This window comes from Phyllobates terribilis, unplaced genomic scaffold (assembly GCF_046119375.1).
Source record: "Phyllobates terribilis strain yellow unplaced genomic scaffold, ASM4611937v1 Scaffold_7__3_contigs__length_470593459, whole genome shotgun sequence".
NCBI classification, from domain to species: domain Eukaryota; kingdom Metazoa; phylum Chordata; class Amphibia; order Anura; family Dendrobatidae; genus Phyllobates; species Phyllobates terribilis.
The window spans coordinates 258,941,321-258,957,175 of NW_027362767.1; the positions used below are offsets into that span (position 1 = coordinate 258,941,321).

At 43.0% G+C, this 15,855-nt stretch overlaps 1 protein-coding gene across 9 annotated transcripts in view; it reads left to right on the forward strand.

Annotated features, from left to right (window-relative positions):
- The window catches only part of ZNF618 (zinc finger protein 618), a 75,525-nt gene extending 60,334 nt beyond the window's left edge, over positions 1-15,191 (forward strand). For 6 of the 9 annotated variants that reach the window (XM_073640462.1, XM_073640469.1, XM_073640470.1 and 3 more), the window contains 4 exons: positions 485-568; positions 6,412-6,489; positions 6,934-7,032; positions 7,892-15,191. In XM_073640462.1, the coding sequence (XP_073496563.1) occupies positions 485-568; positions 6,412-6,489; positions 6,934-7,032; positions 7,892-9,402 (1,772 nt within the window). In that variant the 3' untranslated portion in view covers positions 9,403-15,191. The remainder of the gene's footprint in view (positions 1-484; positions 569-6,411; positions 6,490-6,933; positions 7,033-7,891) is intronic. The other 3 variants (XM_073640466.1, XM_073640467.1, XM_073640468.1) reach the window with 3 other exon arrangements.
- The last annotated feature ends 664 nt before the right edge of the window (positions 15,192-15,855 follow it).

The window sequence follows — 15,855 nt, forward strand, 5'->3', positions numbered from 1 at the left end:
GCCTGTAGTGTGTTTTTCCACTTTAATTTTGGGGGTGACTCCAAATCCAGGCCTCCATTGGTTAATAAATGTGATTTCCATTGGTGATTTTTGTGTGATTTTGTTGTCAGCACATTCAACTTTGTACAGAACAAAGTATTCAATGAGAATATTTCATTCATTCAGATCTAGGATGTGTTATTTGAGTGTTCCCTTTATTTTTTTGAGCAGTGTATAACTGTATCTTGAATTTGTTTTGGTAAACAACTAAAATGCCAAAACTTGTCACTGTCCAAATATTTTTGGACCTAACTATACATCTGTAATGATCTTCAGCTTGAACCTTTTGTTTTTCGAGATCAGATTTGTGATTTTCGTGTTCCTTTTCAGGTTTTCGAGCAGTGAAAATGACACAGCTTTAGAGTCCTGTATACGGAGTCTTATTACCTCCTGTTACTGTTACTAAATCCTTCAAGTCTCAGTCTTCATTTGTCTTCTATTACAGGCAAAGGGTGGAAGAAGAGGATCAAAAGAAAGGTGGAAACGAACAACAAATCTATAAAAACAGAGAAAAGCAGTAAAGTAGAAGGTAGGTTTATTGTGAGAGCATTTTTCCAGGACCGAAATGTCCCTGGTGCTAATATGTCAGTGTATTTTATAAGGAAACCACCTGTAGAGGTCATGCTCTGTTCACCTTAAATTCCACTTTACCTATTGCATATATGGTGGTAATCTTGCAGCAACCGGACCCCTGGCCGGGGAGGTAGCTTGCAGCAGCATGACCTCTGGTCTGGGGGTAGCTTGCAGAAGGACCTCTGCAGAACCCCTGGCCAGGGTGGTAGCTTGCTGCAGCAGGACACCTGGCTGTGGAGGTACAGTGGATATGGTAAGTATTCAGACCCCTTTAAATTTTTCACTCTTTGTTTCATTGCAGCCATTTGGTAAAGTCTAAAAAGTTCATTTTTTTTCTCCTTAAAGTGCACTCTGCACCCCATCTTACAGAAATGGTTGCAAATTTATTAAAAAAGAAAAACTGAAATATCACATGGTCATAAGTATTCGGACCCTTTGCTCAGTATTGAGTAGAAGCACCCTTTTGAGCTAGTACAGCCATGAGTCTTCTTGGGAATGATGCAACAAGTTTTTCACACCTGGATTTGGGGATCCTCGGCCATTCTTCCTTGCAGATCCTCTCCAGTTCCATCAGGTTGGATGGTGAACGTTGGTGGACAGCCATTTTCAGGTCTCTCCAGAGATTCTCAATTGGGTTTAGGTCAGGGCTCTGGCTGGGCCAGTCAAGAATGGTCACAGATTTGTTCTGAAGCCACTCCTTTGTTATTTTAGCTATATGCTTAGGGTCATTGTCTTGTTGGAAGGTGAACCTTTGGCCAAGTCTGAGGTCCAGAGCACTCTGAAAGAGGTTTTCATCCAGGATATCTGTGTACTTGGCCGCATTCATGTTTCCTTCAATTGCAACCAGTCGTCGCAGCTGAAAAACACCCCCATATCATGATGCTGCCACCACCATGTTTCACTGTTGGGATTGTATTGGGCAGCTGATGAGCAGTGCCTGGTTTTCTGCACACATACCACTTAGAATGATCACCAAAAAGTTCAATCTTCGAATCATCAGACCAGAGAATCTTATTTCTCATAGTCTGGCAGTCCTTCATGTGTTTTTGAGCAAACTCTATGCGGGCTTTCATATGTCTTGCACTGAGGAGAGGCTTCCGTCGGGCCACTCTGCCATAAAGGCCCGACTGGTGGAGGACTGCAGTGATAGTTAATTTTGTGGAACTTTCTCCCATCTCCCTACTGCATCTCTGGAGCTCAGCCACAGTGATCTTGGGGTTCTTCTTTACCTCTCTCACCAAGGCTCTTCTCCCACGATTGCTCAGTTTGGCTGGACGGCCAGGTCTAGGAAGACTTCTGGTGGTCCCAAACTTCTTCCATTTATGGATTATGGAGGCCACTGTGCTCTTAGGAACCTTGAGTAATGCAGAAATTCTTTTATAACCTTGGCCAGATCTGTGCCTTGCCACAATTCTGTCTCTGAGCTCCTTGGTCAGTTCCTTTGAGCTCATTATTCTCATTTGGTCTGACATGCACTGTGAGCTGTGAGGTCTTATATAGACAGGTGTGTGCCTTTCTAAATCAAGTCCTATCAGTTTAATTAAACACAGCTGGACTCCAATGAAGGAGTAGAACCATCTCAAGGAGGATCACAAGGAAATGGACCGCATGTGACTTAAATATGAGTGTCTGAGCAAAGGGTCTGAATACCTATGACCATGTGATATTTCAGTTTTTCTTTTTTAATAAATTTGCAAAAATTTCTACATTTCTGTTTTTTTTTTTCAGTCAAGATGGGGTGCAGAGTGTACATTAATGAGAAAAAAATGAACTTTTTAGAATTTACCAAATGGCTGGAATGAAACAAAGTGAAATATTTAAAGGGGTCTGAATACTTTCTGTACCCACTGTAGGTTGTGGCAGCAGGACCTCTGGCCCGGGGGGTGGGGGTGAGTGGCTTGTGGCAGCAGGAGCTGTGGCCAGGGGGTAGATTGCGGCACTAGGGGGTCTGGCTGGGGTGGTACCTTGCTGCACTAGGAGGTCTGGGCCTGGGTGGTACCTTGTGGCAGTAGGATGTCTGGCTGGGGTGGTACCTTGTGTAGGTAGGAGCTCTGGCCGGGAGTAGCTTGCGGCAGTAGGAGCTCTGGCTGAGGGTAACTTGCGGCAGTAGGAGCTCTGGTCGAGGGTAGCTTGTGGCAGCAGGACCCCTGGCCGAAAGGTACCTTGCGTCAGCAGGAGCACTGGCCAGGGTTAGTCGCAAGGTACCACCCCGGCCAGAGCTCCTAGTGCCGCAATCTACCCCCTGGCCTAGTGCCGCAAGCTTACCCCTAGCCAGGGCTCCTGCTGCCACAAGCTACCCCCAAGCCAGAGCGCTTACTAACGCAAGTTACTCCCAGCCAGAGCTCCTGCTGTTGCAAGCTACCATCCTGGCCAGGAGTTCTGCAGAGGTCCTTCTGCAAGCTACCAACCCAGCCAGAGGTCCTGCTGCTGAAGGCTAACCCTGGCCAGTGCTCCTGCTGACGGAAGCTACCTTTCGGCCAGGGGTCCTGCTGCCGCAAGGTACCTCCCCGGCCAGACCTCCTAGTGCCGCAATCTACCCCCTGGCCATAGCTCCTGCTGCCACAAGCCACCTCCCCCGGGCCAGGGGTCCTGCTGCCACAACCTACAGTGGGTACAGAAAGTATTCAGACCCCTTTAAATATTTCACTCTTTGTTTCATTGCAGCCATTTGGTAAATTCTAAAAAGTTAATTTTCTTTCTCATTAAAGTACACTCTGCACCCCATCTTGACTGAAAAAAACACAGAAATGTAGTAATTTTTTCAAATTTATTAAAAAAGAAAAACTGAAATATCACATGGCCATAAGTATTCAGACCCTTTGCTCAGACACTCATATTTAAGTCACATGCTGTCCATTTCCTTGTGATCCTCCTTGAGATGGTTCTACTCCTTCATTGGAGTCCAGCTGTGTTTAATTAAACTGATAGGACTTGATTTGGAAAGGCATACACCTGTCTATATAAGACCTCACAGATCACAGTGCATGTCAGACCAAATGAGAATCATGAGCTCAAAGGAACTGCCCAAGGAGCTCAGAGACCGAATTGTGGCAAGGCTCAGATCTGGCCAAGGTTATAAAAGAATTTCTGCATTACTCAAGGGTCCTAAGAGCACAGTGGCCTCCATAATCCTTAAATGGAAGAAGTTTGGGACCAGCAGAAGTCTTCCTAGACCTGGCCTTGCAGCCAAACTGAGCAATCATGGGAGAAGAGCCTTGGTGAGAGAGGTAAAGAAGAACCAGAAGATCTCTGTGGCTGAGCTCCAGAGATGCAGTAGGGAGATTGGAGAAAGTTCTACAAAGTCAACTATCACTGCAGCCCTCCACCAGTCGGACCTTTATGGCAGAGTGGCCCGACGGAAGCCTCTCCTCAGTGCAAGACATATGAAAGCCTGCATAGAGTTTGTGGCAGCAGGAGCTATGACCAGTGGGCAGATTGCGACACTAGGAAGTCTGGCCGAAAGGTAGCTTGCGTCAACAGGAGCATTGGCCAGGGTTAGCCTTCGACAGCAGGACCCCTGGCCGAAAGGTAGCTTGCGTCAGCAGGAGCATTGGCCAGGGTTAGCCTTCGGCAGCAGTACCCCTGGCCGGGGAAGTAGCTTGTGGCAGCAGGACCTCTGGCCGGGTTGGTAGCTTGCAGAAGGACCTCTGCAGAACCCCTGGCCAGGGTAGTAGCTTGCAACAGCAGGAGCTCTGGCTGGGGGTAGCTTGCGGTACCAGGAGCTCTTGCTTGGGGGTAGCTTGCGGCAGCAGGAGCCCTGGCTAGGGGTAGCTTGAGGTATCTGGAGCTCTGGTTGGGGTGGTACCTTGCGGCTGCAGAAGCTCTGGTTGGGAGGTAGGTTGCAGTTGCAGGACCTCTGACCAGGGGGTAGCTTGCGGCTGCAGGACCCTCCCCTTGCTTTTTCTTGATGGGTGGGATCTGACAATCTAAGACAAAAGGGGTTAAAGGGGACCAAAAAGATATGGTCCTCATGTTTTACTTTCCAAAATAGAATTGTTTAATAAAGGTCTTGGAGGCCTAACAGTAGATAAGTGTTTTGTTTTTCTGAACCCTAAGTTCTGGTATTTTCTCCGGGACACTTGGTCTCCATATTTGAGCATACAGCAGGTAAGGCAATGTTTGACTCTTGATGTGCAGCCAGGTACCTCGTGTGATTATATCAAGTGCCACATGTGGCCTCACCCTATATAGCTCTTTTGAATACTGAATCATCAGAAGCCGGTCCCCTGGATTACTAAAATACCCTTCTAATGCCTGGTTGTTGGGGTGGATTTTATATTTTACTGCTATTTTCTGTGACAGAATTTACTTTAGTGTCTTAAAGAAGTCACAAAGCAGCGTTGAGGAGCTGGTATGTAGGGAGATAAAGGACAATATTCTTGGTGTCACTAAAACGAACAGTTACAGTGCTCAAACAAGACTGTATGACCACTGTGACTTGTAATCATTTCTGGCATGTGTAGTTGATATAGGAGTTCTTATCTCTCATCATTAGACCGGTATCTCCAGGCTGCTGCTGCTGCTGAACGCTGTTCCTAGGATTAGCAGATAGGATCGTCCTGCGAGAGAACAGTCAGGAGCCAAGCATAATATTGCATCATAGTGCTCAGTAATAAGATCTATATATTCGTGACCGTCCCAATGTCCTCTGTCACACCCTTGCTGGTTTATGAGTAGGCTGTGCTGGTGTCATTTCCATAACACTGTTAGACTCACGTGTCTGCTCCTGCTATACTGCTCGTGTTCCACGTCAACATCTTTTTCACCTTTTCTTAGTTCAGCGCGCTTTACTTCCGCATCGGGAGCGGCACTGATGACGTCACGTTGATGACGTCACTACTACACTGATGACGTTATGTACCTGCCGGGATTCCCGCACAATCCGCTGGTATGAAGCACCTGATCTGTTCATCTGCTGATTGTGTACCCGTCCTGGGAGGTATATGCAGAGGAGACGACATCGGTGCTGCTCCCGATGCGGAAGTGAGGGGCACTAGACAAACCCTTTAGGCAGAAGTATTAAAAACCCCTATTACTGGTCCTGCTGGTGCTGTATCCTGCTTCTCCCTAGCCAAACTACTTTCAGACATGGAAGAAATAATAAATTATTTTGGTATCAAACATGGATTTCATTCATGATTCCAGCTTCTACAGTGTTAATGACAGGCAGACACATAAGCTGCCGTTCACACTGGCTGTGAAAGGTGCTATAGACATAAAGTAATGCACTTATATATTATTAGTGACTGGCCCAAGTGAGCAGATCAGGGTCTCTGCCTTCACCATACATCTTGGTGATGGGTTGTGCACATAGATGGCCATAGCAATCTCTAAATTCCGGTTAGGTCCTTAAAGAGTTCGACCACATTCTCTTGTGAGTGCCACTTTCGTCACAGAGGGACCACCACTTCTCTCCGTACATAGAGGAGCATCTGACTAGACCTATCAATCAGCCTCCTCCAATAAGTAAGAAGCTTTCTTCTGAGGTGTTTCATCTGGAGGCGTCTGACGGACAGGTCTGGTCACATGACCCTCCTCCACCAGTGGTGGCCACTGTATGGACAGAGCAGTTTTTGATGAAAGCTTCACTATCAAGAGAAAGTGGCCGACCCCTCTAAAAGGTCTCCACAATGTCTTCCACATTCTTGAGTCTTCAGAGAAACAAGGGCGTTTCAAGGGGTCTTCCCACTATGTCTAATAGCCACTCGATTGTAACTGGAGTATCCCGTCTGTGACGTGTCTATAAGCTCATTGCATTGTGAGAAATCTTTTTGAAACCCCCGAATTGTTTTCTCGCAGAACCGTACACTTGTGGGGCATGCGGGATTCAGTTCCTGTTTTACAGCAATCTCCTGGAGCACATGCAGTCACACGCTGGTGAGAATACTCGCAAATTTATTGTCGTTTGCTTGTAAATGAAGTATTCTGATTTTTTTTTTTTCTCGAGTTCTAGCTTTTTTTGCACTGTAGGCTTTGAGGGCTAGTGACTTACTCCGGCTGACACGTAATGCTCCACATTAATGTATTGTAAAATCTGATTAATAAGGCCGGGTGACAGCGAGAAGCCTTCTGGACCCTTACCCATCAGGCCTGGATGGCTGATAACAGAAGGGTGCACCATTTGGCACAGTTCTTTCCTGTCTCGGCTGGCTTTAGTAATCAGAATTTCTTACATTTTGATGAGGGTAATGTATAATGCAGGGCGGCTCATACTAGCACTGCTCTCTGTATCTTCTAATGGTCTTTCTGTCACTCAACCCACGTACTTTGATATTTCCTCATCTGTTCCAACCTTTTTTTTCTGTTTTTCTCTTCCTTCAGCTGACAACGAAAACACTATCGCCACCAACCAGACCAGGTCACTGCCGCCTGCGGAGGAGAGCTGGAAGTCTCAGCCCCAGAGAAACAACACGAATAACAGTACGTGAGCACACAGGACGCATGGGATTTCTGATAGGATCAGTCTTTGGAAAGGAACCTGAACCATTTAATCCCCCTCAGCCATTTTTTTCTTTTTTTGCATTTTTATTTTCCCCTCCCCTTCCAAGAGCCCTAACTTTATTTTTCCACCTACATAATCATATGAGGGCTTTTTTTTGTGGGACGAGTTGTAGTTTTGAATGGCACCATTCATTTTATTGTACTGGAAAACAAGAAAAAAATTCCAAGTGCGATGAAATTGTGAAAAAAAAAATGCAATTCCACAAAATATTTTTTAGGTTTTGTTTTTATGGCGTTCATTTTGAGGTAAAAAGACTTGACAAGACGATTTTCTAGGTCAGTGCGAGTACGGAAATACCTAACATATATAGCGTTTTTTTTTTTATTATTATTATCTAAAGAGGTATTATCAAGTTTGCTGGATAGGGAATAAGGGAATATAACTTTCAGTCGGACCCCCAGCAATCACAAAGTTCTCCCTGAATCCCATTAATGGGGCATAACTTACAAACTTGAGAATACCCCTTTAAGTGGTGTAAGGAAATTTGTAAAAAAAAAAAAAAAAATTCACTTGTGCCACCATTCTCCGAGACCTATAATATTCTCATTTTATGGTAGATGGAGCTGTGCATGGGCTTGTTTTTTGTGCCCTGAGCGGTCATTTTTATTGGTAACATATTGGGAACGATACATTTTGATCACTACTTATTGCTTTTTTTTTTTAATTACTGCATTCATATTTTATTTATTTTTTTTAGCTCCCCCTCCCCCTTCTTCTTTAGTTGCTGCCGAGATCTTTATCATTGTCTTTTTCTTGTCCCATCTCTCACTTTTTCAGCAGCTGCAGCGTCTTCTGCTCCAGTGCCAGCTGTTAACAACTCTCTCCCCGAGAAGGAGCGCCAACACATTGCAGAAAGGCTTCTGAGGGTAATGTGCGCTGATCTAGGAGCTCTGAGTGTTGTCAACGGAAAAGACTTCCTGAAGCTGGCACAAACCCTTGTAGACACTGGAGCTCGTTACGGGTCATTTGCTGTAAATGAAATTTTAGGTAACATGAACACGCTGGCTCTGAAACATCTGCCACGAATGTACAACCAGGTCAAAGTCAAGGTGACCTGCGCCCTAGGAAGCAACATCTGCTTAGGAATCGGGGTTACCTGTCACTCACAAAGTGTCGGTCCGGACTCGTGTTACATCCTCACCGCGTATCAGGCTGAAGGGAATCAGATAAAACGCTATGTGCTGGGAATTAAAGATGTGGACAGTAGAGAAAGTGGTGAATTCATCCACCAGTGGGTGCAGAATATTCTCTCAGAGTTCGTCATGTCGGAGATTAGGACAGTATACGTAACAGATTGCAAGGTGAACACGTCTGCGTTCTCCAAGGTTGGGACGTGCTTGCGTTGTTCTGCTTGCTCATTGAACTGTGTGGTACAAAGCGTATTAAATAAGCGCACGTTGCAGGCTCGTAACATGCACGAGGTCATAGAGCTGTTGAATGTCACCGAGGAGCTGGCAGGGTCAACTGGTATCGCCAGGGAGACTTTTGGCTCCTTGGAAGAAAGCTGTCCGCCTCCTTGCTGGAACTCTGTCACAGACTCTCTCTTGCTAGTTCACGAGCGGTACGAACAAATCTGTGAGTTTTACAGCCGGGCCAAAAAGTTGAGCATCATCCAAAACCTAAACAAACACCTACTGAGTAACTTAGCTGCCATATTGGCCCCGGTGAAACAAGCCGTTATCGAGCTCAGCAACGAGCGTAGACCAACCCTGCAGCTCGTTCTTCCCACCTATGTCAGGTTGGAGAAGCTCTTCACCTCAAAGGCCAATGACGCCGGGGTCATCAGCAAGCTCTGCCACCTGTTCCTCGAAGCTTTGAAGGAAAACTTCAAGGTCGAGTCTGCACACAAAGTCGCTATGATTTTGGACCCTCAGCAGAAACTACGGCCTGTTCCTCCATACCAACACGAAGAGATTATCAGTAAAGTCTGTGAACTGATCTACGAAGTTGAAGAGACTGAGTTCGAATCGCCAGCCAAAAAACCTAGACAATCCACCGAAACGGCCAAAGTTCAGGAAGACGATCGGCTAGGGAAGAATGAAGTCTACGACTATCTACAGGAACCTGTCTTTCAAGTGACTCCGCACCTTTTCCAGTATTGGTCATCAGTTTCCCAAAAACACAAGCACCTCTCCAAATTAGCCTTTTGGCTGTTGGCGGTCCCTGCAGTCGGCGCGCGGAGCGAGTGTGTAAACACATGCGAACAAACATTACTTATCAAAAAAAAGAGACTTCTCAGCCCTGAGGATATGAACAAAGTTATGTTCCTGAAGTCCAATATGCTTTGAGCTGCTCGTATTTTTCAGAGTTCTTTTAAAACACTGTTCCAAAAATTAAAAAAAAAAAAAAAAAAAAGTGAATGACAAAGGATTTTTATGCTGAAAACACTGTGGACCTCAAAAGGAAACGCTATGAACCAAGTGCTGTTTTTGTTTTCTGGTTTTAGTTTCTTAAAACTCGAGAGAGACAGAGAGAGTTGTTTTAAGGATCACCCAGAATCGATGGCGACTGTTCTTTACGCTACAGGCAGCTGACTTCCAAAGTCACTTGAAGATTTTATTTTAGTTTTCTTTTCCTCAAAGTTAGTTTTTCTCTACACATAGTAACTATTTATTTTTCACTTTTTTTGGCAGGGCCTTATTATACAGTGTGTTTGTTAAATTGACTTTTAAAATAGTTAAAAATGAATAAATAATATCGGGGAAAAGAGATAAAAATAAAAATATTTGAAGGGAACAAGAAAGAGCCAACAACCAACTGTGAGGATGGAGAACTACAGATTTATCTGTTCCCCGTTTACACTTTGTCTAAAGTCTTTTAGGTGACAATGCCCTGTTGTATTTTTTATAGCTGTTCTTTAGACTACTGACTGTACTGTTAGGATCCGCATTATTAGTCCAAAAAATGTTTCACCTGAAATTAGAAATGGTCTGGAATGTAACGGTAGAATCTGGTGAGCAATGATTGTGAATGTATGTGCAATATCCAGCATAAGAGGATGCCCACACCAGAATCGTAGCACAAATGTCTATGTCGTGGTCATTCAGGTGGTACAACCCGCTGCCCAGCTCCTAGAAAAGGGCTTTAGAACTACTTGGTGATATTAACCTAAAAGGGTTCTCTGAGATCAAACAATTGTCTTTTTTTTCTTTGGGGGGAGGGGAAGTAGGTTTATACAGGAACAGCACCATCCTTGTCCATAGGCTGTCTGTGGTATTGCAGCTCTGGCCAGTAGATGACTACTTTTTGGAAAAAGAAAAAAAAATCTTAGTATTCAACTCCCTTTGAGTTTCACCTTGATGGCTGATTTCTTCCAAAAAAAAAAAAAAACCTGCCACTCCTGGCTACAGGTTGGGTCTGGTATTGCAGCTCCACTCCATTGAAGTGAAGGTTTCTGAGCTGTAATACAACATACGGCCAGTGTTTAGGAAAAACAATCTTAGACAACCACTCCATGCATTTGGTAATCTGTGTATTTTGTCTTTTCTGATCACTACATATCCTACACTACCTCTAGTTCTTCTCCATCACGTCCTGGTCTTCCCTGCCAGCCCATGTAGTGCCATACAGAAACGGGTCTCACTCACAGGTCGATGTAAGGTGCAAGAACAAAAATTCAGATCATATACAGTGTCTTGAAAAAGTATTCATACCCTGAACTTTTCCACGTTACACCCACAAACTTAAATGTATTTTAAGATTTTATGTGATACTTTCTGCTTTGTGTTGGTATTTGTGAAGTGTAAAAGAAATGATAGATGGTTTTCCAGATCTTTTAAAAATATAAATCTGAAAATTGTGACATGCATTTGTATTCAGCCCATTACAATTTGATACTCCTAAATAAAATCCCGAGTGACCAATTGCTTTAAAGTCACTTAAGTAGTAAATTGAGTCTACCTGTGTGTAGTTTATTTCCAATGTAACTGCAGCTGTTCTGTGAAGGCCTCTTAGGTTTGAGAACATTAGGGATCAAACAGGATCATGAAAACCAAGGAACACACCAGACATGTCCAGGATAAAGTTGTGAAGAAGAGTAAAGCAGGGTCAGGTTATAAAAAAAAAAAAAAAAAATAGCCCACGCTCTGAACATCTCACGGAACACTGTTCAATCCATTATCCAAACATGGAGGGCGTATGGCACAACTGCAAACCTACCAACACATGGCCGTCCACCTGATATCCCAAACAAGGAGGGAACTAATCAGAGAAGCAGCTAAGAAGCCCATGGTCACTCTGGAGGAGCCGCAGAGGTCAACAGCTCAGATGGGAGAATCTGTCCACAGGACAACTATTAGTCATATACTCCACAAATCTGGCCTTTATGGAAGAGTGGCAAGAAGAAAGCAATTTTTAAAAGCAAGCCATCAGAAGTACCATTTGCAATTTGTAAAAAAAACTATGTAGGGGATACAGCAAGCATGTGGAAAAAAGCGCGCTGGTCAGATGAGACCAAAGGAGAACTTTCTGGGCAAAATGCCATGTTTGGCGGAAAACTAACACTGCACATCACCCTGAAAACACCATCCCCACCGTCACACATGGTGGTGGCAGCATCATGCTGTGGGGATGCTTTTCTTCAGCAGGGACAAGGAAGCAGGTCAGAGGGGCTTCATCCAAATGCATGTCACAATTTTCAGATTTATATTTTTAAAATATTTAGAACACCTTTTATCCTTTCCCTTCCACTTAACAAATACTTGCTACCTTGTGTTGGTAAATCACATAAAATCCCAATAAAATAATTTTAAGTTTGTGGGTGTAACGTGAAAAACTGTGGAAAAGTTCACAGGGTATGAATATTTTTTCAAGACATTGTGTCTATGTATGTGTTATATATAATATATATATATATTTTTTTTTTTCGGGAGGGGGTTTAGTACCACTACTTGCACCTAATAAAGCTTACTAACCTATTTTACTGTTGGGCAGTGAGCTGTTATCCAACACTTCATGTAACTCCTGATATACGGTGATCAACACAGAAATGCAATGAGGATATTCAGGTAGCCAGGTTGTTGTAGAAGGTCAGCGCTCTGCAGAGTTATGTACATATCTGCTGGGAATATAGAAATCTGTCAATCACCGGTGGGAAGGGAGAGAAAACAAGCTCTTGTCGGCTTGTGATGAAGTATAATCCAGCACAATGGCAGTTTCCAAATAATAGTTTTTCATTTTGTCACATTTAGTAATTTCTTGGTTGCTAGGGTTGGCTGTGTATAGTAACCAGATCATCATCACGTCATTAGAGACTCTCTTAACCAGGTTTAAGCTGTTTTGCGGATTTTTTTTTTTTTTTTTTACTAGTGTGCATTCAGGCAAGTTTTACTTTTACTTTTCTTTTTTCCTAAAACACTTTTCTGATAGAACCAAAGCTTCTTTAGATTCTTTGTAACCAAAGGGTAGATTAAGGCTTTAAGGGGGTGGGGTGGGGGAGAATCTAAAGAGGTTTTTTTTTTTTTTTTCTCCCCTGTTTTTGAGATTATTAATCATTTATCTGATATTCTGCACACTTCAAGGATGATACATTGTACCTCCCAGTTTACACCTTTTGGTTGTCCCGAGCTGAGATCTTGAAAATATCATTGAGGCTCTTCATTGCCAGTGCCCTGTCCACATTGTACTGGCCTCTAGAAATAGATACAGCATTGCACAGCAGTATGTGGAAATATGCCAGAATATTATAGAACTAAAAGTACAAAAAGAAAATACTGGTTGTGGAAAAACTGCAATTAAAGGGGTTATCTGTTCCCGGTCACTTCTGATGCGCTGATGACACCGCAAGCCTGGCTAGACAAGTGCATGCATCCTAGCCTAATAAACACATGTGCAGGGTCAAAGCATCATCGACACTGTGCACTTCCAATGTAGAAGTCAGCGGCACCAAATAACCCCCTTTAAATAGTTTAAAAAAAAATGAACGACACAGAAGAAATAAGAAAAATTAAAAATGAGAAAAAAAAATGATAAAGTTAATAAATTACTTTTATGGATGCGCACACATCCTCTGGGTTTCCCATATTCATTTTAGTGCCACAGAAGCCTTAAAATATGTTACCTCACACTACAGCTAAGGGGCAGCTATTCCGTAGGATGTGCTAATTTATTGAGAAATGTCACCAAGACCCCAGTGATGTCACTCAATCCTCCTCCTGTGCTGAGGACATAACATCGCACATCTTAGGCAGCAGGTACCTTACAGGGCACTGGAACATAAGGTGAGGCCAAAAAATTCTCTGAACTCTACAAGTTTTCTAGTGAGCTTTAACTTTAAGATTAACCAAATTATCTACGGTTGTACTAGGCTTTCACATAACCAGGGTGAAGAATAACGCGTCTATCTCATGACAATACACTGATCCACCCCATTTTATATGGAAAATATGACATTTATTTAATTTTTATTTGTACTGCTACAATTCAGAATTCTGTATTTGATTTTGTCTCATTTGCTTGCCAGAATACTCCTTACCTCTGTGTGGTGTGTATATAATCTATATGGAGAATTGGGCCGACCCTGTACATATTTACTTAGCATCTACAGAGAACCTTTAGTCCACACCGATATTGCCGCCATACAGCAAAACACGTGAGGTTTAGCTGAAATTTTACCAGTCTGAGAAATTTCAAAGACGATATATATATGGACTTTGCACTGTGTTAAGACTGAGCCTGATTGGGAAAATACTCAGCAGAAAATGTGTGGCAAATCGGCAAAAAAAAATAATATTTTTTTACTTTTGTCTTGTAAATGTTTTCAAAATGTTAAAGGAGATAATGGGAAGGGAAGGGTGTGATGAAAGAAGGAGGAAAAAAAAAAAAGTTGATCGCAATACCACATGTTCACTCCACAGCTCGACAAGAGTCCGTACGGAAACAGAGAATCACACAATAGATTTTCTAGGCCGGGTTTTCTACAGGTATTAACAAATATTTTTCGTAATCCTTTTTCCGTTTGGTGTGTAATATTTCTTAATACCAGTAGTGTGCGTTTCTTTCTACTTTTTTAGTGACACAATATTTTTCTACAGATCACATTCGCCTGCGCGGTGCTGACGGTTGGGACATACCGCACATCACCTCCGCGTACTGTTCGTCCGGTCGGATCGCTCAGAAAACTTCCTGTTTTACAAAATACTTGTTTGTTTTGTTGGTGCAGACCAAGAATCTCACACATGGGAGCAATACTGCACGATGAGGAGTCCGCTTCTTGGAGGGTTTCTTTGGGGTTTTTGTAAAAAGTTTCATTTGTTAATTTTTGATAAAATGTGCAGCCGCGAGGTAAAAATTGGGGAGGTTTTTTTGGAGTTGTGAAAGTTTCAATTTGCACCTTAAAACAAAAAAAAAAGTAAAATATTTAGCATTTTTTCTTTTTTTGAATCTCCATGTGATATGAGGGATGTGCCATTTTATAGCAGTTAGCATCACCAATATTTTTTTTTTGTAAAGTGGTACTAATGGTTACCATGTTATATTGTTGTAAATGGTTCATCTATGACCAGAATATCTTTATTTAAGGATTATTTAGATTGTATGACTTCCTTAGATACTTCCCTTAGAGCAGACTGTATCACATTGAAGGCTGTACTATGTAATTATCTACTGAATCGGGTAAGATTATCAGTCTTACATTTAAAAAAAAAAAAATTCTTCCCTTCTCTTGGGTTGTACGAAGGCTTCCTGACATTTGACGTTGCAGGTTTACGGGCAGCCACAAGGAAAACACGTGTTTTTCTGCCCTTTATGACACCTGTATCGATGAGAAGCTGCCTCTTTTTTTACATACACTGACACTTGACAAAAGTTCTATATATAAAGAATTCTATAAATATCTATATACAAACTGAACGGTTTTGCAGTTTTACCAGCTCCTTGTATAGGTTCCATACTGATGGTCCGCGATCAGAGGGCGATCACTAGGTGAAAAAAAAGGCTCATGAATAGTTAATGCAGCAAATATTTTCTGATACCTGATGCCAAGACAGACGACACATTGTACATGTGAGGACGACCCAGTTGCTCGCTGACTTTGTCTGTGATGTATTTATGGTTTTACAATAAAATTCAGTTCTAAAAAGTAAGATGTGTTCTCCTTAGCGGAAGCGTTTTATTATTTGCGTAGGAAACTTTATGAACTGTGATAAAGAATTGTACAGAATCCAGATAATCCACTTTAGCCTTCATACACCCGGCAAAGCCAGTGTGGCAGCTTACTGTATCTTCTCATGTATCCTCTGTGGAAAAGACGTAGTTACTTACCGGTAACGGGATTTCTCAGAGCCCATGACGGCACCACGGAGAGAGGGGATCCGCCCTTCAAGGACTGGAAACCTACAGATAAAAAGTGCGGCACCTCTCTCCCGCATCAGTTGTTTACAGAGCACAGAGAGGACCCCCAGGTTAGTAACACAAATTTTAACATTTTTAAGGAGCTTACCAGACACACCTCGTGACTAAACATAGGTAAATAAATTAAATGTGCACACCCATGCGTGAAGGGAGGGAATGTACTGGTGCCGTCATGGGCTCTGAGAAATCCCGTTACCAGTAAGTAACTACGTCTTTCTCCTTCCCCCCATGACGGCACCACGGAGAGAATTGCAGAGAAGTGTTTAGGGAGGGACCACCGCTTCCAGAACCCTTCTACCAAAGGTAAGGTCCGAAGAAGAGGTTAGATCCAGTAGAGCCGGTAGTGTTTAAAGAATGTAGAAGGGGAAGACCAGGTTGCAGCTCTACATTGA